General features: G+C 47.0%; 1 protein-coding gene across 1 annotated transcript in view; it reads right to left on the reverse strand.

The window, feature by feature from the left end:
* LOC147895926 (arginyl-tRNA--protein transferase 2-like) overlaps positions 1-25695 on the reverse strand; it is a 28797-nt gene extending 3102 nt beyond the window's left edge. Inside the window, exons 1-5 of the mRNA XM_087382772.1 lie at positions 25563-25695; positions 19866-19988; positions 16232-16270; positions 15912-16062; positions 14493-15773 (exon numbers count right to left, since the gene is read on the reverse strand). Of these exons, the coding sequence (XP_087238898.1) occupies positions 14493-15773; positions 15912-16062; positions 16232-16270; positions 19866-19988; positions 25563-25644 (1676 nt within the window). The 5' untranslated portion in view covers positions 25645-25695. The remainder of the gene's footprint in view (positions 1-14492; positions 15774-15911; positions 16063-16231; positions 16271-19865; positions 19989-25562) is intronic.
* Between the last annotated feature and the right edge of the window lie 204 nt (positions 25696-25899).

Genomic DNA, 25899 nt, shown 5'->3' on the forward strand with positions numbered 1-25899 from the left:
CTTTCAGCCCGGGAGACAATTTGAACACACATTCCTTTAGTGGTCACCTCGTCCATCAGCACGCAGGTCGATCACTTTTTCGAACAAGGAGATCTTAGAGGCCTCCTGCTCAGAAGTGCCTAGGCGATAATGGCCTGAAGCTGTCCTTGCTCACGTGCTTTTGGGAGGGAATTCATGCTTCCCTGTTGTTATCCTTCCAAGAGATCTTTGCCTCAGAATTTCTCCCTCAATTGCTCAATCAGGGCTGGATTTTTTTGATCCCGAAAGGGGGAGACCGTTCAGTTATCCATAAGTGGTTTCTGATCACCCTTCTCTACACCACCTACAAGATCTAAGAGAGGCCCCTCAGTCCAAGATCTCTTGGATCTCCTTAGTTGCCGTGAGAAAACCGACTAGTTCGGTTAGTTGATCTTGCCTCACGATGCCTAACAATACACCTTAAGGGTGCCTGAAATCGACTCTAAACTCTCAGTAGAAGCCTCCACAATAAGGGCCATTTCATCTACAAACTCGGATTCCAGTAACTACTCCTGCCAAATGGGGAGACCCATCCCTGTGAGGCCCATTGTCCCAAAGGCTCTGCCACGAAGAGGAATAAGAATGGAGGTAGAGGGAAACCTTTATGCATTGAGCGGGAAAGAAAAAAGGACCCCTTGTATGATGTCTAATAAGCATTGGACTAGAACACCCTATATATAGGGTAGAGACCCCTCAAATCCACTAGTCTGAGAAACCCATTCTTTGCATGGTGCTTTGCAAAAAATCCCACTCCAACCTATAATACGCCTTCTCAAAATCAAAGAGAAGGACTATGATAGGTTGATACTGCTCACGGGCCTAGTCCATTGCCTCCCAAAGGCGAAGATGTTATCTAGGATGCTGTGTTCCTGAACAAAACCTATCGGTGTATCATGGATAACGTCAGCAAGGTGGGGGCACAATTGCAAACTCAAGGCCCTAGCTTTCTACTAGATTCTACAAGATCCTACAGCACGGTAGTTAGGTTATCATGTGGACATCGACATTTGAGCTGAGCAACAGATTGCCCAATGCTAGAGATTGTCCTACACAAGGTACGCTGCTTGGACCCTTTGAGAGAGTGGCATTGGGTAGAGCAGCACGTGCCCCACAAGATTATTACCGGATTCTAGTCCCTCCTATGGACTAGCCTCCCTCCACGCAAGATTACGTATTCCTTCTGGATGGTGGCCCCAGTCGGGGGACTGCCCATTGGTCCGTGGTTGGAGAAGATGCGAGTGGATGGGAGATGAATTTGCACTCCCTATGGAGCTGCCTTGCAGCACAAAAAATCTATCATGGGCCCCTCTAGCCAGTGGCTTGAATGCGAGGGATGCAATGAGACTTCGCTCGGGGCATAGCAGCTTGGTTGACTTAGGGGGGTTGTGCCTTTTTGATAAAGATAATGTCTCAGGCTACATGATTGCTGGATAGAGAGTCTTTCGGATCAAGATGCAAGATGCAATTCCCCCTTCCCGCCAATGGCCTGTACCCTCACCCGAGGACTGTGTTTATGCGATGGTTTCCATCATTATTGCTTGGAACCTCTGGGTAGCCCATTGCAGTTTGGTGATGGGGGGGCAACAAGTACCTCCAACAACCTCCCTCGTTGGCATTTGGCAGAAAACTATACTTGCGCACCATATGGGAGTGAGGGAAAACGGGTTCTCAGACAACTGCCGAAAGGCGGGCACATTTCCACAAGGCTTGGCCTGCAGGTGTTTTCTACACATTCATGGATTGAGGTTTCCTTTGGTTGTATAGCCCCCCACCCTGGTTGTTGACCCTTGTTTCTAGATTCCCTAGGCAGTGAGCTGGGTTCCCTAGAAACATGCTATACTACAGTTAGAACTTCTCTTGTACTTTTTCCACAATCCGTGCCACACAGATAGCTGATTTGTAGGGTTGGGTTTTTTTCAAGCATTCAAGGATGCTTTTGAGAGCAAAGATTGGATAGATTCTATGAAATTTGAGCTAGATTCAATTCATCATAATGGCACTTGGGGAGTTGTGTGACTTGCCTAAAGGCAAGCATGCTATAAGCATAAATTGGGTATACAAACTCAAGAGGAAGGCTGCTGGTAGGGTTGACCTCTACAAAACCCACCTTGCTACAAAAGGTTGTGCTTAGAAGTAGGGCATTGATTTTGAGGAAACATTTGCACCCCGTCACACATTACTACGATTGGCAAGTGCAACAGCCTGATATCAAAACTGCTTTCCTTTCTGGAGATTTGCAAGAGGAAGTGCCTCTTGGTTTTGTAGTCAAAGGGTCTGAAAATAAGGTATGCCCTATATCTGCACACAGCACTAAGGCACCCTGGGCTTGGTATGCCAAGATTCATACTCATGTTATCCGCCTTAATTTTCAGAACAGCCCTACAGAGAGCACTCTCTATGTCCGCAAACGTGATGCCAACTTGCTGATTCTGATTTTATATGTTGATGATGTGCTCTTGGCTTGGACCTTCCACTCAGCATATTGCAGCCTTTAAGGCTGATTTGCAGCAGTCATTTGCTATGAAAGATTTGGGCCAGCTACAATACTATCTCAGCATTCAACTTGCTCATGTTAAGGGGCATCTTATGATGAGTCAGTCCACTGTATTTAGACAGCTCCTACACAAATTTCAGTTTGACAGCTGCAAACCAGTTTCTACACCTGTTGAGTCTAATTTCCATTTCTCCATGGATGTCGTTGATCCCTTCGAACCACTCTCTATCAATAGGCTGTTGGATGCCTGATATATCTGTGTCACACAAGGCCAAATCTTCAGTACTTGTTTCCCAGTCGAGCAGATTCATGGATAGTCCCAGTACACAGCATCAGCAAGCAGTGAAGCATGTCTTCCAATACTTGAAACGCAATCAAGAATTGGGCCGTCTTTATGGTCACCATTATTCACTTACTCTACATGCTTTTACAGGCTGACTGCTTCCCATCACTATCTACAGTGATAGTCAAAGTGCTTTAGCCAATGCGTGGACCATCAATCTTCTTCTTGCCACACTGAGAAAGGGCAGAAAGCAATCCAAGCTGGTGCCGCTCCTGCGAGCCCTCCTTCCCTCGCCATCGCATCTACCTCCCTATCTCCCTCCTCCGCCCGTCGCCTCGACTCGCCATCGCCTCTATTCCGCCCCTTGCCTCGCCTCGCCATCTCCCTCTTCCGCCCCACCTCGCCATCGCCTCTTCCGCCTCGCCTCGCCTCGCCACTGCCCGTCGCCTCGCCTCGCCATCGCCTCGCCGTCACCTCGCCTCGCCTAGCCAACCCCCGCCCCTCGCGTGCGTCTTCCTGTTCAAGCTCACGCTGGCCGCCTCTCCCCCCCGTTCTGGGCCTCGTCGCGCGCAAAGTCGCCTTCAGCACGCCGTTGCCGCCGCCGCCTGCTCATAGCTCAGGACCTCCCCCCGTCCAACTGCTCGAAGCCGCCCAACTGCTCGCTGCTTCGCCCAAGTGTTCGAGGTCCCAGTTCGCAGTAGTGCGTGTGGCAGTCCGGTTGCTACCTCGACGACATCTCCCCCCGGCGTGGCCTCGCTCGGCTGCTGGAGCCGCGTCCTTGTGAGCCTCGTTCCCTCATCCACCCCCAGGCTCCACCCCTCGTCTAGCTCTCCTTTTTGGTGGCAGCCTCTTCCTCATTGGAGTTCTCGCAGTCTATCTTGGCAGTATGGCGGCTCCCTGCCCGGAACCGGACCCCCCCTCTCCAGAAGCCTACCGCGTGATTCTGACAGAGCAACAGTCTTCCCTGGTAAAACAGGCTGCCAATGACTTTGCCCACACTTCAGTTTATGGCAGAGTCATTGGACACTCTCCCTCCATCAGGGATTGGCTACAATCTACCCTTATGCTAGAGGATAGCCACATCGAGGAGGTGGCCCTTATGGGAAGGGGCATCTTCTGGCTTAAACTCTCCACTGCGAAAGCTACGAGCAACCTGATTGCTGGTTCCCCCACATCTGTGGATGGAAAGATCATCATGATAGTCCCTTGGAACCGAGGATTCAGCGCAGTGGACTTTGATGCTCGCTTCCGCATACCTCGCCACCTAGTGACGCTAGTATTTCCTGGCCTTGCTGCTGAGTTGCGGCCGATAGTCAGGGACCTGGGTTCCCACTTTGGCTGGGTGATGCATGACACTTTTGTCGACACGGTTGCTGTCGCAGGAGCTCCCAGAGTCCGTGTGGCCGTGGCAGATCCTGCGTCCCTCCCTGCAGAGATCGAGGTTGTGACAGATGCTGGCAGCATTACTCAGAGCATGGTGGTCACAGGACAGCCAGGCCAGTGCCTGCGTTGTCATGGCTTTGGGCACCTGGCTGCTGCTTGCCCGCGCTTCTCCAGCCCCTCTCGGCCCCCCCCCTGCAGCCCCCTCCCCCTCCCTCCAGGCAGCCACGCCAGGCAGAGCAGAGGCAGCCGGAGTCCGGTCCAGAGGTGGTTGGTGGCTGGACCGAGGTCAAAAGGAAAAGAGGAAAGAATAAGAAGACTTTTGACAAAGGCAAGGAGGCAGAGGTTACCCAGCCTCTGCAGCAGTGCCTCAGAGACATGACAGGCAGCCGCCCCAAGGTCTAGGGAGAGCTTCTTCTTCGTCTGTTACCCACCCCCCGCAGCTTCAGGTCCCCCTCTCTCCCGGTCCCCAGCTCCCCCCCACTCAGCCCCAGCCCCTACCCCAGCCGCAGTCCCCTTCTTCCGTCCCTCAGCCTCAACCCCCGCCTCTTCCTCTTCAGCCCCAGCCCCAACCCCAGCCCCATCCCCCCCCCCCGCCCCTCTCAGCTCTCCCGCAGTGTCTGCTTCACCGGTGGTATCTCAGCCGCGTGCAGCCCCTACTCTCCCACCTCCGGCCCCCCTGCTAGTCGCTTCAGTGGAGTCAGTGTCTCCCACCCCGCAGCCTCCTCCCCCTTCCTCACCCCAGGCAGGGCACCCTGAGACTGCACCACCCCAGGAGCAGCCTTCCTTGTCTGCTAGCCCGGCCCCCTCAGTTGCAGATTCTGGCGGGCCTCAGCTCCAGGAGAGAGAGCTCCCTCGCGACTTCTACAGGTCCGGTCCCTGGGATTACTTGGATGTGGCCGACCTCGGGACCTTCCCAGCTTGCCTTGACATCAGTATCTTCCTGCTCCGCAAAGGGGCGGATGGGAAGATCGCAGCCTTGGCCCCGAGGGATGGACCCAGCTTTGCCTTCACTTTTCTCAGCGACGGCACCAAGAATTGGACAGACGACTCGGTCTGGGAGGCTCTCAGAGAGCAGACACACGCTCAGATTTGCTCCTGGATAGGCCCGACGGGTGGACAGCTTCTGGAGACCCAGTGGTCCGAGGGTGACGTGCGCCTGCGGTGGCGATGCGTCGCCAAGCGTTTCAGATTGATTGTGATCCTCAGGCCCCCTCTGCCTTGGCCCCTCCCCCAGGATGTCAGAGTCTGGACAGCAAGTCTGGACAGCACAGAAACTTCGCGCCTTCTACGGGATGACAACCTCAGAGATCTCGAGCTGGCTCGAGAAAGCGTTTGTCCATGGCACCAAAGGCCTCATGCCTTTGCTAAAAGTTTTGAAGAACAGGCAGGATGACCCCGCCTCCCCCTCCAAACCCGATGCGTCTGCGCCTTCATTCCGAACTACCAGCCTCTTCATCGACCTCGGCCGCGAGCAGACAGTTGTTCGCAGCCTACCAGTCCTCACCATGAGCTTACACTTTGTTTCCTGGAATGTGAACGGGTTTCATTCTTCTGGCACCCGTGGTCGTAGGAAGCTTATCTTGAGACAGGAACGTCAACCAGCGGTGATTGGTCACTTGGATATGCTCCTGCTCCAAGAGCATAAGCTTTCAGTGGCTCATACCCGTAGTTGCGGGAAGATCCTCCCTGGGCGCTCTCACACTTATTGGGAGCCCTCGATCGGTGAACAGGGGAGGAGTGGCGGTGTCTGCGAGTCGATTGCCCAGGGAGTTTTTGACCATGGTACGTTGATCCCAGGCCGTGCGCTGTGGGTTGGCCTAGAGTTGGAGGGCTCCAAAATAGGAGTCCTCAACATTTATGCACCCACAAAACTCCGACGCAGAGCCACCTTCTGGAGGACACTTACAGAGCTTCTCCCAGACATGGATTCGTGGATTGTTGGAGGTGACTTCAACAATCTTGAGACCTTGGAGGACCAGCAGGGCAGAGGTCCAGAGTTTACAGGTACAGCTCAGGCAGAGCAGTCCGCTTGGGACTCCTTTCTCTTTGCGACAGGAGGGAGGGATAGCTGGAGAGACCCGTCCTTCCGCCGATGGCAAGGGAGCTTCGACTTCTCGTGGGGTTTCCGCAGGGAAGGGGGCAGACTCCTGGAGAGATTGGACAGATTTTATGTCAGTGATTGGGCCATCAACAGACATGGTCAGGTGGGTGTAGTGCCAGGGACGACACTCTCCGACCACGCGCCAGTGCTCTTGACACTAGACTCAGCAGCTCAGTCCCTTCCCCCCCGTTCGTGCAGAATTCCTGATTCCATCTTCTCTAGGGAGGAGGTGCGCAGTAGTAGCCTTTGGGATAGAGATTGGGGCGAGTGCGTGGATCTGGCAGAGTCGGTGGCGCAGGCTCTGCAGGAGTCCAGCCAGATTTGCCAGCTAGCAGCCCTTCAGGTTCGTCAGGAGTGGTGGGACAGAGAGAGAGCTCTTCGTAGGGACCTCGCCTCCATTCAGCGGCTCCAGCAGACAGCTCCGGGTTCGGAGGAGCTTCGGATCCAGGCCCTTCGAGCCAGAGCCCTTCTTGAGGAGACTCTCCAGCATCGCTCGGAGTTTTCTTATCACGCCTCCCTCTCCTACTGGGCTAGGAAGGGCGACCAAATGAGCAGAGAGTTCTTCAGGACGCATGGCCAGAGGGCGGCAAGTGACCAGTTCCGGAGTCTTAGGACAACGGAGGGCCACATCATTACCGACCAGGAGGAGGTCATGGGGTTGGCTACCGACTTCTACAGGACTCTTTTCCAGCAGGAGCAGCTTGCCCCCCGTACCAGACGTTCCCGCGAGGAGGTGTGGAGGCACATTCCGGCCCTTGTTCAGCCCAGCATGCAGACGACGATGATGGCACTGTTTACCACCGTCGAGATGCAGGAGGCCTTGATGGCCATCGATGGGCAGAAATGCCCTGGTGAGGATGGGCTCTCTAGAGCTTTCTTCACTTCATTCTGGATCAGATCCATCAGCCCCTCCTTGCAGCCCTCCAGAAGATTTTCAGCAGCGGACATATGCCAGAGAGCCTCTCTTCGGGATTGATCTGCCTCATCCCGAAGGGGGGAGATCGGCAGGAGATGCGTCAGTGGCGCCCGATCACTCTCCTCACCACTGCCTATAAAATCCTTGCCAAAATGATCAGCGCCAGAGTTCGGCCACTACTTCCTGACCTCATTCATAACACTCAGACAGGCTTTGTCCAGGATCGCAGTATCCTGGATAATGTCTTCACCTTCTCAGAGGCGACGGAGTGGGCTCAGCACAGCGGGTTTCACTTAGCCATCCTACTTCTCGACTTTGAGAAGGCTTACGATCGAGTGGACTGGTCCTTCCTGGAGGGTACTTTGAAGAGATTTGGATTCCCAGTGGGATGGATTCAGGGTATCTCAGCTTTATACAGGACAGCTTCCAGCAGGGTCATCATCGGCGGCAAGATGGGAGAGCGATTTCGATTGGAGAGATCAGTGCGTCAGGGCTGCCCACTTGCTCCTTACCTGTTTCTCTTCTTCGCCGAGGCGATGACGCACTATCTTCGTGCGAGGTCGACAGGGATTCGGGGTGTTCGCCTTCCCATCAGGGAGGACACTGAGCTCCTGGACTCGGAGTATGCAGATGACACGGCGCTGTATGTTCAGGATGATGAGATGACGCTGGAGAGGGTGAGGCTGGCCTTAGAGGTCTTATGTTCGGCAGCCGGTGCGAAAATCAACTGGAACAAATCAGTTGGTTTTCTCACAGACCCTGGGGCCTGCTCACAGTGGGGGAGGTTTTTGGGTTTCAGATGGATCCCGCGGGGGCAGACTACTAGATATCTCGGTTTTCAGGTCGGCCTGGACATCACGCCAGCTCAGCAGTTTCTCCCAGTGCTAGATTCCATACGACGGAAGCTGGCTTTTTGGAGCACTGCTACGCTCTCTCTTGCAGGTCGTGCTCTTGTGGTCAATCAGGTTCTCCTGGCCACGGCCTGGTATGCGGCCTCTTGTTGGTGCTTCTCGAGATCTTGCGTGGCACAGCTCAGGAGGATGGTTCGGAATTTCCTGTGGTCCGGAGGGGATGGTCTCAGAGATACCAGAGCCAGGGTAGCCTGGCAGACAGTCATTCTTCCGCAGGCTGAGGGTGGCTTGGGGGTCATTGATCCAGAGCTCCAGAGTCAGGCCCTGCTAGGCAAGTTAGTTATCCGCAGTTTGACCCCGGGGGGGCAAACGTGGAAGATGTTACTTCAGCAGGGGATCAATTCTTGCACCCCGCGCCAAGGAGGAGAGTGGCTACCGTCCCTCAGGTGGATCTTCACCTCTGCACCGCTTACCCGCCCCCGTTCCCCGCTCATTCGTAGCCTGCTCACGGTTTGGAGGCGACTTCGTCTCAGTCTCATCCAGTCGCCTCCTAGCAGTCAGAGGAGGAGATCGACCGCCAGCCGCTCATCTAGAACGGTCAGGTCAGAGATGCCTCGGGCCTTCAGCTGAAGAAGAGGTCGCATATCTCGTGGGATGGCTGGATGCGGGGGCCCGCCCGGTCCCTTCGAGTTTGGAGGGACACTTACAGACACTTGGAGACTGCTGCACTAGCAGCCGCAGCCGGGGGCGTCCGTGGAGCTCAGGCGAGGCGTACAGAGATAGACGGAGCGATTCCTGCCGGATGGTTGGTTCCACTAGAGATTCAGACCCTCATGCCTGGTGATGCCCGTTGGCTTGGACAGTTCACCCCTCGTGGCATCCCACTGGTTGTTGTAGGCCGGCTGGACGACACCTGTCTCCTTTTTCGCCATTTTGGGGGACGGCCGTCTCAGGAGAGAGGGTGCGCTCATCGACCCCCTTCTCTCGTGGCAGAGGGTTCGTGTCGTAGGCCTCGTGGGGAAGGTTTGGCGGATCGATCCTAGAGTAGAGCAGGATCAGCTGCAGTTGTGGCGTCTCTGGCTTTGGGAGGGGCGGGCCCTTTCAGAGCTTGACTGGGACCCAGGAGAGTGGAGATGGCCAGAGGTTGTGGCAGACCAGGGGCCGACCCCTTTCTTCGCTTACAGTACGAAACTGGGCAGGAGCGTTCTCGGGAGGATGCAGAGCAGACCGCCCACCCAGCGGCCCAGTTGGTATGCTCAGGGTATTTCCAGGCTATTTCTGCAGGCCTTCTGGAAGGCCTTGTGGGAGAGCTGGCGGCCGCGGAAGATTTCCTACTTCCTTCGGCTACTCACCCACAAGGGACTTCCAGTGGGGAGCTGGTTGCGGCAGATTGGTCAGGAAGGACTCTGTCAGATTTGTCATGAGGACGAGGAGTCACCAAAGCACTCCCTATGGAGCTGCACTCGCGCCCAGGACGTGTGGAGGTGGGCCTTCGGGATCCTTACTCGTGCAGCACCGGAGTTAGGTTTGATCACTTGGGGCACGTTCTGCTGGTGCAGCACCACACCTGGCTATCACCAGTTGTTCGAGGCAGGCCCTCGAGGCAGGCCCGCAGGACCCTATGTTCCTCATCACGCAGGGGACTTGGGGGCCGCTTGAGGGCATCCCGCAGCACTTGGCAGAGGTGGACACAGGATCTCAGGTGAGGCAGTCAGTCTGGGAGATTATTAGCAGCATCGTCGGATGGCACATTTGGACCTCGCGCTGCGCGCAGATCCTCGGAGGTACCTCTCTTTCGACTGCCCAGGTCATGGCCGACATCTGGAGCGAGATTATCCACACGCTCAGAGGCCAGTGGGACCAGATCCAAGGGGATTCCCGGGCTGGCCGGGAGAAGCGGAGACGTTTCCTCCGAGATTGGGATACGCAGGGCCTCTTCTTTGAGTATACATCTCAGGGCCTTCAGTGGCGCTACTCACCGCCTCTCTGGCTGTTTATTCACACCCGCCTGATCCCTTCGTGAGAGAGAGCTTTTTGTTTCCTCTTAGGGCTGCGTCTGATTTGTGAATGCAGCCCCGTCAGCTGCAAAACTAACCCCATGTATTCTTGTTTTTCGAAGTAATATAATCAGCACTGTTTTTTCGGGGGGAAAAAAAAATGCGTGGACCATCATTTCTTGCGCATACCAAGCACATTGAGGCTCATTATCCTTATGTCAGAGAGAGACTTCTGCAGGGGAGATTCACTTGTCTTACGTTTTGACACAACACAATCTGGCAGATATCTTCACCAAGGTGATTCCTCAACCCAAGTTTGAAGCTTTTCGGCAAGCTTTACACTTGATTCCATTTGTTACGTGAATATACCACTCTTGTACTTCCATAGATTGCTATATCATTTTGGATGAGCATGTGCAACCATGGCATTAGTTCCAAGTATCACTAAGATGTTTCCAAAGTAACTTCAACCCTTGCTTCCTTCCCTCGCATTTCTGCTCCCTTGCTTCCACACAACCCTACAATGGTAAGTTGTGTGTAAATGTAAAGTCATATTTTCAACAAAGTAGTAGGTTACCCCATCTCTCGAGAGATGCGCACCAGAAGCTTTTATATTGGAGCTCTACCAAGCTTTCCTTGGCCGGTAGGGATTTGGTATTTAACTTGATTGCCATGGCCTAGTATATCGCATCATGCTGTTGTTTTCACAAAGGTTGCATGGGACATCTTAAGTGACTAGTGTGTGATGTTCCATGGATAGGTTAAATGCACACAATCATTGACCAAGAGATGGATAGCACACAACCCTTTTGGGCAAGCTTACTGTGTGGGTCTTACCCTAAGCTCACCCACAAGACATATTACAGAACACCTTGAAGATGGGAGGACGGTGGCAATATTCTCACCAATGGAAGGCCCCCCTTACTTGGAAGGGCTCCTTCTTGATATGAATTTTGATGAGGATTTTGCAATGGCTTTCACCACATCTTGCAATGGCTTTCACCAATCGAGCAAAGAAAAGACAAAATGCCAATTATTCATCTAGCACGCAGAGATCCACGATCTAGAGGTCACATGCTTGGTCACAATAAGCACTTCAATTAGGCATAATGAAAGTTTGGCCTAGCTGGGTCACTGAGGGCATGGAACCACCTTCCACAGCAACTAGTGGAGTGCCTAAGATGTTGGCCCGCCTGAGAGAAGTAGGACATCGGATTTAGGAGATAGGGACACACATTCCAAAGGTCTACCATAAAGGCCTAAGAAAAGGTGATGAGGATACGATAGAGGTCCATTTGATGGAGCCGTTCTCTACAACTGGAGTCCCTCTTTCGCTTGATGGATGATCACCTCAGATGGTGCAAGGATGGGATGATGCACAAAAGGCGATCACCTATCTTCAAGAGTATAGGTTCAAGTGGGGCCCTTTATCTAGAGCTCCTTGTAGCTCTCAGTGATCCTTTGGATCACAAAATGTTGGATTTACTGCAATGGCAAAGATCAAAGTGCTGGCAAGGTTAGGAAAGCAGTGGACTATCAACCCCATACCGTTCAATGAGGAGTGGATGCTTTGTCTTTAGGAGAGCCACCCCTTCTGAGATGTATAGTGGGACTTAAGAATCGGTTCTAGCCTACCCAAACGGTAGAGTAGCATCATGAATCACCTAGATTAGGTAGGGTAATCTGAGAGGACAGTGAGGATACCTTTCTCATACATCACCCACATTTGGCAGACCTCTACAAATAGCCACCTCCCCCAAGACTCCCTGCAGAGGGAGAGAATATTTGAAGCACACAAGGTATGAACAAATATGGAGAGGGAGAGGAGAAGAGTGGAGATGAGGAGAGAGGGCACAACTAGAGAGCACACCACAAATGACTAACTCTACAGTGGTATTAGTTGAAAAGAATGAATATATACAAACCCCTATAGGTTTAGGGTTAGGGTTTCCAATCCTTGTGCCTTTTAGCACTCTTTTGTGTTAGTACTATGCACATATGAACACATGATGTTGAGATCATTGCTCAACATTTTGGGTCTCAGCGAAGGACCGAGCCTCTACCCATGCAAGATCTTCTACTTCTTCTGGCATGTCGCACATGGTAGCCTCCACCTTGGACCTTGACTGGAGTAGATGAGGAGAGATGGTATCTGACATTGTTGCACAACACATGACCATGATATTATTGCACACTATTTATGGAGCCATCCTTCATAGAGGATCTATCAGTACTAGCTCACAATCGTTGCTTGGGTGCATCACATCCAATGAGGGTTTGGAAGGATATGGTAACTTGGTTCATAGAGGGATGACACAACTTCTCCCCACCTACTTGGTGGAGAGAGCCTGTTATTTACAAACTAGGAGATTCACGACGCTACTCCACCCTCCAAGCAATGCACCAAGCTCTCTCTAGAGGACAGTATCTAAGAGATAGTTGCTAGTATCACAGCCTCAGACATTTGGGTAGCACAATTATCTTTGTGATGGGGAGCACCAAGTCCATCCTATTGCCACCTTGTCATCCTATAACTGGACACCATATATACGGGAGGGGCTGAAGGACGAGCTGAGAGGAGGTAGGCAGAGAGGGAGGAGAGGCTGAGAGGAGAGGGGCTCGGGGAAGAGTTGAGGGGTAGGGGGTCTAGAAAGGCAGTCGAGGGGGGTAGGAATGTGAGGTGGGGTGAAAGGAGGTGAGGCAGAGCAGAAAGGGCAGGCCGAAAGTGATACCAGAAGTGAGAGAGGGAGAGAGAGAGGAATGCACACGATATAGCTACATGTACACTAAGTTGTATTGAACATGAAATGTACATGTGAACCCCTTAGGGTTAGGATTAGGGTTAGGGTTAGGGTTTGCCCCTATGCCTTAGAGGTATGGTGCAATTTACACCATCCTCAACACCCCCTCTTAAACTGCACTGGGTAGGTAGAGGGGGCATGTACAAGACCTTTTTGTGTTTCGTTTGGTGCATATGATAGCATCCAAAATTGAAAAAGAAAACTAAAAAGAAATCATAGTAGTATGTGTTTATGTGAGCACAGTGACTACGTAGCGGGAGCATGTATAATGAGTACAACTTACTAGATCCTGTACATAACGTGGATTTTCCCTTGGGTCATCCTTCGCCTTTGGGAATAAAACCTAGAAGATAGGCCGAAAGGAAAAGAAAGGAAATATGCAGAAAGTAAAGTCCACCTGAATCAAAGACCGGTCGATCAAAAGATGACTGCGTGAAGAACGGTGTGTATGGCTGCATGCTGAACATGTCATGAGCCGCCGTGGATTGTGCAGCTGCTCTATAGAAGAGGCATCCAAATGTGAAGCTCGTCAATGTAGCGATGAAGAAAGAATTGTGACATACAAGAGTGTCACCGACCCAAAAGAACTGGCAGCAATGGCGGAGGTATGCTGCAATAGAAGTATAATCTATGTCAAATGATGTGTGGTCGATGAAGACCGCATAGTCGGTGTGGACAGAGTGATCCAGAGGCTAAAAATCTGGGGCCGAAGGTGCACGTATGATACTCTGCTCTGTTGATGAAGAGGCTCGTAAGACTGACAAGGTATGGCCATCGGGTTGCCTTTGGAGGCTTGATGCGCCTTGGCTGTCGTCCATGGTGCTAAAGGAGTCGCAGTTGAGAAGGCTATGGCGGCTCGCTGGAGTTGGCAGCTGGTCGTCAAGTCGCTATTGGAGTTAGGGTTAGGGTTTGCCCCTACACCCTAGAGTTAAGGTGCAATTTACACCATCCTCAACAGAAAGCAGGCGAGGGGGGCAGAGAGTCAAGCAGGAGGGCAAGGAGTGAGGCGGGTGAGCAGGAAGGGCAGGCGGCGGTAAAAGTAGAGATTTGCAAAACATGTCAAATTTATGCTTTCTGTGTGAAACAGAAGGATTACACCACTTATAGATTTTATACACACGGCAGCAATTATAGGCATGAAAAAGAAACAATTGATCCAAATCTAGCAACTTCCAAGAAAATCTCGCTTACAAAACAGGCTTTTTCCAGACTTAACCAATGCAGCAGTAGAAGTAAGAGGATATCATTGTTACCTTTTATCATTTTTAGATGACTTATCAACCATAGGTATCCATCGGATTGTAAAACTTCTACCTCCACTATATTACAACTCTTCCCACCAAGCAACCATCTTGTCCCCTTCACACAAGCTCAGGTCTATGTGCCCTCGGTTGCTCTCATTAACAGAAATTTGATCATAGAGATGATCACATTTTGAAACCTCAAAGTTAAGCCTTCAAGGGCTTCCTAAAGAACAATGGCAAATATGACATTAAAACAAATACGTCCATACCTATGCCATGAAAGCCAGTACATTAACCATGTCATTCCTAGAACAAAATTATTCAAATTCTGTAAAACGGCTCCATCTTCTGTAGACCTCAATCAGTGATTCAACAACAAAAAAGGTAGAAATTGAGTAACTTACTGGAACCTCACAGGACACAGGAGCTCGGATGGATGATAGGCCGCTTTATAATGCATTTTTGGACATGAATGTACATAATAGCCAAGGTAATAGTACTCCATAGTTGGACAATATTTCTGTGCCTCTTGCACCCACCTTATCTCTTGCAAAGCAGAGTACTTTCCAAGGCATAAGAAAGCTAAGTCTGGATCCCAAAAAAAGTATTTGCTTGATAGACAAAATGGTAAAATGTCCACCACACCAACGGCCACAAGATGCCCATCAATTAGATACTGTTGATGAAAGGAGCCAAAACCGCAGAAAGAAGTCCCCTCTTCAGGAGACGGTACAAAACTGAGGGGAGTTTCAACAATAGACGTTTGATAATAAGTTTCTGTCACATCCTTTGGCTCCTCGTGGTGAACTGCTACCTGATACTTTTTGTACAAAGCAAACTCTTCGGGATCAAAAGATGCCCTCCTCATTCGAAACTCCAATTTATGTTTTACCTGGGTATGTCTGGATGTAAATGAAAGGACATGAGATGATTTAACAGATGGTTTCATGGAAAAATCTTTAGCATCCATGTTACCCCCCTTTCTTGAAACAACTTCACCATCCATATTCTTGGTAGAATTTTCCATGTTAGAAGTGGCACAATCTGTAGCTGAATCAGAAGTGGCACAATCTGTAGATAGAAAATTTAGGTGGCCATTGCAAGCTTCCACTCTAAAATCATGTAGACCATCATGGTGCTGCAACTTTAAAGCAATTGACTCAGCAAGAAGAACTGGTAAACTTTTCTGCATACTTTTATCATGAACATCATATCCTCTGTCACTTTGTTGAGAAGCATGATCGCCAATTTCATGAACAGCTTTGTGCTTCAAAAATGCAGCGGCACAAAGAAAAGCAATATTACAGGTATAACGAAGCTCTCCACTTGCAGACTTAATGCGACTTGTTACGGAAGGCTTAACCTTTTGCAATACTATTTTTGGAATTTCCAGATTGGCAGGATATTTGCCTGATTTTAAGCAAGACTTGAGGGCATCTTCAATGGCAAAGGAGACACCCGAGGTCAAGTCATCACCCTTCTGAAGTTTCCCTTTTTTTTTTAATTTAGAACAGGTTTTACATGATTCACTAGAATTCATATCAGTAGCACCAATCCCTACCATTTTACTTGATATCAAGAGCCCATCAACCTCACTTCCTGAGTTGGGAAAAATTTCAAGGACCGCCTTGCTATCCCTGTCCCTGTCCTTCAAAGGAGGCCCAGTGTAAGTTCCATCTAGATACCTGCAGTGCAGCGTACGTAATGAACAGGTAAACATGCATGCCATGCGTATTCAGAGCAAAAGGAAGTCTAAATTATTCAATTTTTTTGAAGAAACTATTATACTTTTAGCAAACACTTTTTCTCCCTTTTGCCCACACCTTTGCATCCGACATATGACACGAATTTGCTCCTTGGAATGATGGAATAAGTCAACTCTTAGTCGTATTGTATATGATGGACAGCATGTTTTTTCCATTTCAGGTCTATACAGGAACCTTCCACATGTCCTCCAACCGCGATTCAGAAGATCTAACCAAAAGTGGCAAAACAAAAACTGAGAAGGCAATTGAACTTCGTGCTCTAATACGATGTACAAGAGCTTTTATGGGTGCCTTAGGAAAAATATAAAATTAACACTTGTTACAAACTAAGACCTGAAAAGAAGGGTCAAGAGCAATGACTTGATAGGAATTACCACCTTGATAATCATATGGTGATAAAGAGCGAGCCCATAAACCTGTCAACCAGAATCATTCATCAGGTGTATCCTCCTGCTGATCCTTTATATGAGAATTTAGCATAGTATGTTACACTCCCAATACATATTCCTTATTAGTAAGCCCACACATCCATGAATGCATCTATATAATTGATACAATAAACAAGGCTTTCATGTTATTCCAAGACAACAAACAAATCCCACATACTAATGGAGAAAAAAGAACTGATGAAGTGCCTTCCTTGGAAACATAAAACTAATGAGAATGAAAACTAAGCTAGTCAGGCACCAGCTTAAACTCTTAAAGCCTAGCGGGATCAATTTACAGCGATGCATGAGGGCAAACAAACTGATCAGGAAACGATAACGGAAAGAAAAGGCCAAATGAGTTTCTATCACTTAAGTTGCATATTGATGACTGGACACTAGGCTGCACTTTTATATCAGTAGGTATCACCACATCCGACAATCTTTCCATCATTCTCCTCATCAACAACATGGTACGGATAGCCTCATATCGTAGAGCCAAGATGCTAGACTTTCTATACATGGACGAGTAGCTTTCAGAGTAGATCTTGGATATCTACAAGAACTAGGATCTTTGTGCTGAAAAGGCTCCATAAGCCTCTCTATATCACTTCAGCTGACCAGCGACCACTACCAAAGATAGTCCTTCTAAAGAAGAAGGTTGTGAGACACAGATTGGACACTCGTCAAAGAGAGGATGGCTCTTGCACACCAAGAGCAACATAAGCTTCTTAATCAGAATCATAGAACCAGTACCATGCTCAAGAACCCTTTTGGACTCAGATTGGGGGAAGATGCAAATTTGATCATTGGACAGAGACCTGGCAGGGAGGATATCAAACAATTACATAATTATCTTAAAGTTCTATAGACAAATTGCTAGACGTACTCCTCTCTCCACTCAACCGAACCAGATGCAAAGCTTGGAGCACATGTCTAGCCTGATCACAATAAAGACGAGGACACATTTAGCAAACCCTGTCACGACGCAAGAGCTTAGGATGACACTTCTTGCTTTGTCGAAAGGCGACTGGCCTAGGTGAGGATGGAATTTCTTCATTGCTCATTGGAACTCCTTAGGGGCTACGATCACTTTAGCCTTGTAGGAGATTTTAGTCTCATGTCTCTCTCCCTCTCAGAGGGACTTGTTAACCTCATTTGTAAAGAGGAAGACAAAACCTGTTTCCCAGTGGAAGCATATCACTCTTCTTGGCACCACATACAAAATCCTAGCCAAGGCAATAAACCTCAAACTTCAAACCCTCCTCCTTTCAAGGTAAGAGCATCTTTGATAATATCATTTTGCTTTGGCAAGATGAAATGGGCTAAGAAGACACAGAATAGGACTAAGAAGTGGGATTATATGCAAAATCTGTTGGAATTCCCATTTGGCCTTGAAGGGCAAACTACTTTGCCCAAGGATGCTGCAATTTTAGGCAAAAGTGAAGCCAGACGCTGTGGGAAATCCACCACCTCCACCCAAACCGGACATCTATGACAAATAAGAGCCTGATAATCCCTGGTTGGTGACCAAGGGAGGACATGTACCATCTACTGTCCAACGTAAAGAGGAGAGTGCTCCAAAAGCATCTGCTTATGTTGCTCATCTGTCATAATGACCTCAAAAAAACCTCTTGCTGCATAATGCACTTTTCGAACAAAAGAACCCCCAAGTGTAGCAGTCAGCTACTTGCCAACATCTGCAGCAACAAGCATACGACTTGGGAAAAAATAATGATAGCATGCAGAGCTATCCTTGGTGTTATCATGCATTCATATGTGGAGATTTTAATAATTCTCCTTATTCTGGCGATAATACAACTGGACGCACTCATATGTTGGCATTTGAAAAGGATCATTGGTCTCAGCTCTTACTTCAGCTTCGTTTGACTGACTTATGGAAAGAATCTCTACCTTTTATGCTAGGTTTCACTTTGCAACACAATGCAGTCTCCTCTTATCAACACGCCTCAATCGTTGGTACACGGTTAATACACAACACTATGACAATCTTACTTCAAAAATGTGGGAGGATTATACCTTTGTGCATTCAGATCATGCTCCTGTCTGGCTGAGAATATCATTGCATGATATACTAGATGATCGATTATCTCATAAAAGGTTACTCATTGTAAACAACAGTTACTTGCAGCATAATATCTACAGAGACATGGTTTATGATGCATGTCAACCTCTTTCCTCTCAAAGCCTTATTGATATAGATTATGCTTGGGATGCTTTTGTTGCTCGCATGCAATCTGTTATCAGGACCTATGGTAAGAATTACATGAAGACTCTACGAGAAAATGTAGCTCAAGCAAAACAGACTTGCCAATCTTTAACTGAGCTCAGCCATTTTCGGCCTCTCTCCATGGATGAAAGCTCTTCTTGATGTCAAGCTCGGCATTGTCTCCAAAGTAATGATCACAGGAAAATCTCCAAGACAAGATCAAGACAAAAGGCCTTCCTGGACAAAGGATGCTTGTCTAAAGAATTTTTTAAAAGTTGCTTTGCAAGAGGCAATCTTCAAATATTTGTCGTGCTCTTAGGCTTGATGGGGTTTGGACTTCTTCAAGAGCACAACTTGTTGCAACATGTGTTGATCATTTTTCGCGTCAATTTGGGATGACAGATCTCCCTCCACAAGATGTTCTTCAAGCCTCCTTCTGTTTGTCACAGATGCTTGGCTCCACAAGAGTCAGTGCCTCATCTTCTTTGGCATTGCTCTCACACTCGTGACTTTTTGGGATTGCTCCGCTAGCATTTACAAACCAGATTTCCCAATGCAGCTTTTGGAAAATCTTTTTGGTTATTTGGGATTCACCCACACCTACAGGTTTTTGATTTGTTTTTTGTATGGGCACTATGGACTCTCTGGAAAGATAGAAATCATAGAGTCCTTGGTGATCCCTTTTTCCCCCTATACTCCTTCAGGCACTCTTTGCAGCAATCTTTTTTTGATTGCTTGCAAACAAGGACTTTTGATCATGATGTATATTTGTCATATCTTGAAATCTTCTCTTGATGTACTTGAGCACATCCTGCTTTTGGATTGTGACTCTGTAATATAAAAATAACTCTTTTCATACAAAAAGTGTGGGGGTGTGTGTGTGTGTGTGCATATATAAACACACAAACACAAAGATAAATAACTTTTACATCTCTTTGTTCTCATTCGTTAGTGCTATAAACAATTATGATGTGAGTTGCATGTGTACGTTCTTCGTTGGTAATATGCAGATCAAAATATCAACCATTAAGAGCTCAAATTTTGTGTTATAAGGATAAAAGGCTGAAAAGAGTACAGCATGCATAACTTTTTTCACACTCTGATGAACTAATATCAGACTCTACTGATACCCTTTCGAATGCATAAATATATTGCACACTTACTGATGAAGCAACCTGCATTGCTAGCCCATACGACTACATTAACGTGCCTACATCAAGGTAACCAAGTTGGCCAACTCAAGATCAAACACATAAGTGCTTAATAATAACGCCCATGTAAGTACATACAAATTATAACTCTGCATTTTCATGCACACAAAACTGTGTCTCTATGTCCCACGCCTAAAGCACCTACCATATAGATCACTTGTTTTAGCATTTGATTTGCAATATTGGCAAGGGCCAGTACACAGACCATGACCCTCAACCACACTTGTCTTTGTCCTCTCCATGTCACAATTGTGGTGAGCCCCACTATCTGAAAACCAAGACATCAAGGTAAACAAGGAGTAAGCAGTAACTTGTACAGAAATTGAAAACTTCACAAACCTATCATGCACATATAAGGTCAACCAAAGTGACGGAGTCATAAGGCACCATGAAACTCCAGTGTCAGGAGAACACAAGATCAATGACGAAAGGCAGAAAGCAAGTGAGCAAGAGTTCTGAGTGTGACTTCCACAAATATTAATATAGAAATAGAAGTCCTTCCAAATCCATATTCTCAAACTATCTTGGTTTAAATTTCAAGCATGCCCTTTTAAGTACGTCTAATAGAGGGGACCCACCCTGAGGCTGACATGTTATGCCAGCCAAGCACCCAACACCAATAATGAACAATGCCACCTCAAGAGTTCTGAGTGTGACTTCAACAAATACTGGTTTAAATTTCAAACATGACCTTTTGTAAGTATGTCTCTTAGAGGAGAGCCACAATGAGGCTGACATGTTATGCCAGCGAAGCACCCAACACCAGCAATGACCAACGCCACCTCTTTCCAATTTGTTTGCCATTTAATTGCATATGCTTGTCACATGTCTTTTTCATTGATTCCTCTCTAACTATCCAACTTTGAATAAGTAGATGTGCTGATATTCAACTTTGTTTCCAAAAAGAGACTACCAAAATCGCTCCTCTACAATCAATCATGCTGACTCAAGATTCTCATACTTTTTCTACTTTGAATAAAAGGTTTATTTTCCTCAATCTATCTACAATTAACCACATATAGTCATGGCTCTTTTGAGTCTTGGATAGATCAACAATAAAGTCCATGGAGATGCTTTTCTATTTGCGAAATGGGATCGCTAATGTATGAAGCAAGCCCCTATCTTAAGACACTAAATTTTTTTACTGGACACTTATAGCAATTTATTACATAATCATGGACGTCCTTACTCATAAGTAGCTAAAAGAACTCGCTTCAAAGGAATGTACGTCTTCTAAGTCTTCTACATGCCTAGGTGTCCCACATATGGACTGCCATGACATTCAAAAACTATTTGGTACCTTTATCATCTAAGAACACATATTCCACTCTAGAAAGTAAATAACCATTTTCAATGGTATATTTTTTCTACATGTCCTTCATTAGCACCAGATTTTGTTGCTTCACTCATTCTTGGTGGAGCTACTTGGAAAGGTTTTACTAAAGTCACCAACATTGCCACTAACATCGACATCTAGTGTCTCAACTATGTATTCCACACCTACTATAGGTGCCACACCCATAAAATCCCTCTTTCTAACTTCCTTTTATATGCCAAAGTAGAGGGCATCATACTCATATCTAATCTTTACGGATTCTAGCAAATCATTTGCAAAAATTGAGTGGCTTGATTCATTTAACATTGGTATTCCACTAAGGGTTGATATCTTACATTAAAATCAAACTATTTCCCACTTGGCCTTTGAGCCTCTCGAATCAAACTGGTTACATAACCATTTAATACTTTCCTGACCATGAGGATATCAAACTTGGTACCAAGAAAGCGCTCTAGTAGTAAGATCCAATATTCACACAACCAGAATTGAAGATCCATCAACCAAAACTCCTCTAAAATTCAAATCACTGACAGAATGCACGTAAGCCTTTGCAGATAATCATGCTCTTGGGATAGACTTCTCCCTGCTTGCCTCCGGACCTACTAGTGAGTTATGATATCCTAAAGAGGAGTTTTTCAAAATTTGCTCAATTTGTTAAAAAAATCAATATTCCGCAGATGGATTTCTATCAGGCAAATTCGCATTGGTGGGAATGTTAGTCAAGTGAGTTTTCAAATTGTTTTTTTCCTTTTGGTTGCTAATCAAAGCATATATCATAGGATATTCTAAGCCAAATTTATTAGACAAAAAGCCTTAATATATTGCATAGTTTAAAATGCACATCCCAAACAACCATTGATATATGTCCATTTGCTACCTTCAACCATTGTGCAAAATATGCAAACAAAGTTGTGTCTACAGCTTGCACTACTTTCCACTTGCTCTACTATCAGCCAATTGGAAAGAATAGAAATTTGCAAATGGAAACTCCCCTTGATAATTTGAACGATAGATATTTCTTTTTTCAGTAAATGTATGACTACTGCTTGCACACATTGCCAGGATAGTCCGCAGCATTTACTACTGTTTGCATATGTCGTCAACAATTAAGAAGCCTTCAAAGGCCTGCAAGAGCTAGTGCCACAATCAGCAATATGCCCAACAAGAGAAAGTATCATTCAATTCATACATGTGCTTGAAATATTGACGTTGCATCAGCTTTTGCCTAAAGCAAGTTATGCTTGCACATGTCAGCAGCAATTAGGAAGCCTTCAATAGCCTGCAAAAGCTTTTGCCACAATCAGCAATATGCAACAAGAGCAAGTAGAAACACATCATGCATGTCAAAAATGTGCTTGAAATATTGATGATGCATCAGCTTTTGCCTAGAGCCAGTCAATGCATCGTTTTGGAAGAAGAGGTTGAATATCTCTAGCACATAATGTCATAGGATTAGAGCAGATCACGCAAGGTGAATGTGTCCAGGGAATGGCCATAGCCACATAACTGTACATAGTTGAGAGGATCTTTGGGCCTTGCCTCATTTTACAGTTGATTAATATGGCACTTTGCTAGAAGGGCAGCCCTCACATAGAAAGATGGCTTGTTGTATTCAAATGAAGCACATGCCAGTTTCATAGATATGAAATTTGCTTTGCGAAGCCCTAGTATTGGTGTGCTCTGATTTTTCACGACCATTCACTGTGGAAGCAGAATACAAGACCATGGAGTGATAGGTATTCAAATAAGGCAAAGAGTGTGAGACCAATAAATGGGCTGGCATGCCTTTCAAGAAGCGGCATTGTTACTTGTATCGATAAAAGTCAAAGCAAACCACAAGGCTCTAATATACTTTCTTACATAGACGAGTACTGCAGAATTCAAGGCCAGCAGCAAAAATGAATTTTGTTTTTGCTGTCTTGAACAGCTGGAGTGAATAAATATTTATCAAGTGTTTTGCACCTGGAGATCTCTAGAATCAATTGCAATTCAGAATGAGACCATTTGGGATAAAAAATTCCCATTTGGAGGACTCTTGATTCTGCTGCATTTTGATTGTAGAGCAGTGTTTGGCAGATGGTTAGATTCAGACAGAGCCTGGGTGAGACGGTTCGTGAGTATCCAATCATTTTTTGTAAACTCTCTTTTTCCTTCCCAAAAACGGTTTGTCAACTCTTTTGAAGGTACAAACTATTTCTCATAAAAGTCGGCTTTGTAGCATACAGGCTGAATGAAATACAAAGGACTCTGTTTCGTGAATGCTTTACAATGCTGTCTGTTTTCCTTACAGTTTGCAGCAGACACGAGTGTAGGGATGGAGAAATTGGCGCAGGATATGGCCCTCCAATGGGGACCTCCAATGGGGAACAAGGCCCCAGACTGGTATTATGTTGACTCTTGCTCAAGCATTCAGTACATGCAACGTGTGTACAAAGTGGATGTGGGTGAGGTGAGTGAATGTGATCAAGAAGACACTCGATGAGACATGAAGAGCCTCACACTCTTCGTATGAAGAGGCTCACATCTCTTCGCACCACGCCACTTACCCAATTGGGATATACTTAGCTCAATTAAATGACTAAGGTTCCCCCCTTGAGGTTGTTGGACCTTATTAAAGTGCACTCTAATGTGTCTACCCCCACCTAGGTGCCTAATGTATGACTCTTTTCATTTCATTGATAAATAAGTGCTACATGTCCAAATTTGGTGTCATCTGAAGCCGTGGCGTCAGTCCAACGGGCCCTATCTAATCAAATGATTCACCATCCATTCGGTGTCCAAACATATGTCATCAAATTGGCACATAATGTAGTAAAGTTCTGGTGTCTATTAAGTAACAAAAAAGTCATTTTCTTTGTCATGACATTGAAGTCAAGTGCTTCAACAGCCTCATAGTATATAGGCTGAAGTCTAGTGCTCTAATTGTAAAGACCTTAACGGTCCAATCCCTTGGGCATTGAAGACAAGAGGAATGATAACAGACCCTTTGATATGGGTAGAAATGTTTATAGGTATAAAGTATCGCTGAATAAAGAAATACGTATTTTATCCCCATTTCCAATTGCCCATTTAGCAGAGCTCGCCCAAGAACAGATTAGAAGGCAAAATCCTACACCTTAATGATCTTTTGAATGAGAGCCAAGTCCTTTCGGCCTATACATCTGTCCAATATCATGCATCTTCTTTCCCTAGAGCTAATGTTGTCTTGACTTTACCCAAGTCAATCCATGCAATAGGAGCTCCTTAAATGACATGACAGACTTCAAACACCAGATCGACTCTGTCTAGCAAAGAGGGCCCCCAATAGGGAACCAAACAAGCAAATTTATTGGACCAGACATACAACACTCAAGCTAGGCAGCTTGGACCAATCCCTTGACCAAATCAAATGAGTAATATTTAATCAGCCATGAATGCAGCTTTGCCATCGAGACTTCACGCAAGCACCCCCAAAAACCCCATTCCACTTCGTTATTACGTCGTGAAAGCTGACTGATAAGCAAGCTGCTTCCCCCTTTCCTTGAGAACCTTTCATTGTATCGAATTTATTCAGCTCCATCCGCATCATTTCCGCCTATAATCTGGAGATCGTCGGGATCTTAAGCCGCCAGTTGTCTCTTCTACATGACCCATGTATGTCGGGAGTCATCATAAAAGGCACACAAAGCGGGCCAATGTTTGCATTGAGCTTAAATTGTATTTTATCACTGTGGATTGATGCTATGCTATAACAAAGGACAACCGTGGAAGTCACGGCTCGCCTCACGATAAGGAAGCAATTTGAGATCGTCCTCGCTACTCGTTTGTGTTCTCTGGAACTTCACCACCTATATGATAGTATGACTTGCCTTACAATGAGCAGCTTTACATGTTCAACTGTGGTTTTGGTTCGCAGTGCGCACTGACGTCAAATACCGAGCAGCGAATGTACTGTTTCAGCATTCCAGATTTCGTCTTTTAAGTGTAGGCCAATCTAGGATTGTTTCCTACTTAAGCCCTTCGAGACAAGTCCTGGGGAGCGAAACAAGCGTGTTGGTAGTTGATGGCGCAAGCCAATTTGAGTATTTGAGCAAGCCATATAGAGTGGAATGCAACAGCGTTCGTCGTGACGAAGTTTTGCAGAATCATCTCACTCTGCAGTTTCATCGCCTTGATGAGAAGCGTTCTCCAATTTCCATTCCGATCGGTTCGTTATCGCTCGTCGCTCGCTGCAGATTTAAAACGCAGGCATTTCTTGCCGAATTTCTCATTCACTTTCCCGATCGGTTCGTTATCGCCCGTCGCTCGCTGCAGATTTAAAGCGCAGGCATGTCTTGCCGAATTTCTCATTCACGTTCCCGCTCCCCTCTAAACAGACTCGGATTCGACAAAGCTAGCAACTTTCCGAGCGGAACTGCTGAGCCGCGAATGGTGTCCATTTTCTTGCAGAGCTATAGCTCTTGTGATTCGTAAAAGATTGCGAATGAATATTGCAATGATCCAAAGCTAGAGAAATCGATCACGTACCGGAAAGTCGATGAGCGGGAGAGCTACGGAATCGATGATAGCAGATGAAGGAATTCTGTGATTGCAAGAATTTTCTGTGCATAGACTACGAATCGAATGAATGGAGAGTGATCCAAAGCTTGTGAAATTTGATTGCTTACAAGAGCTGCGGAATCGAAGATGAAATTTATCAAGGAAGATTATTATAACAAAACTCCTGGCTACCTTATCTGGTGGTTTAGACCACCGTTTTATGGTTTGGTTAAAACCATTGGCTCCCCACCAACTCTTTTTGGCCTTACCCTGCCCTACCCTGCCCTGCCCTTTGCTTGGCCTTATTTATTCCGGTTAAGAAGCG

Source organism: Dipteris shenzhenensis, chromosome 12 (genome assembly GCF_047967505.1).
Source record: "Dipteris shenzhenensis isolate YYH24624 ecotype China chromosome 12, Dip_SZ_1.0, whole genome shotgun sequence".
NCBI lineage: Eukaryota > Viridiplantae > Streptophyta > Polypodiopsida > Gleicheniales > Dipteridaceae > Dipteris > Dipteris shenzhenensis.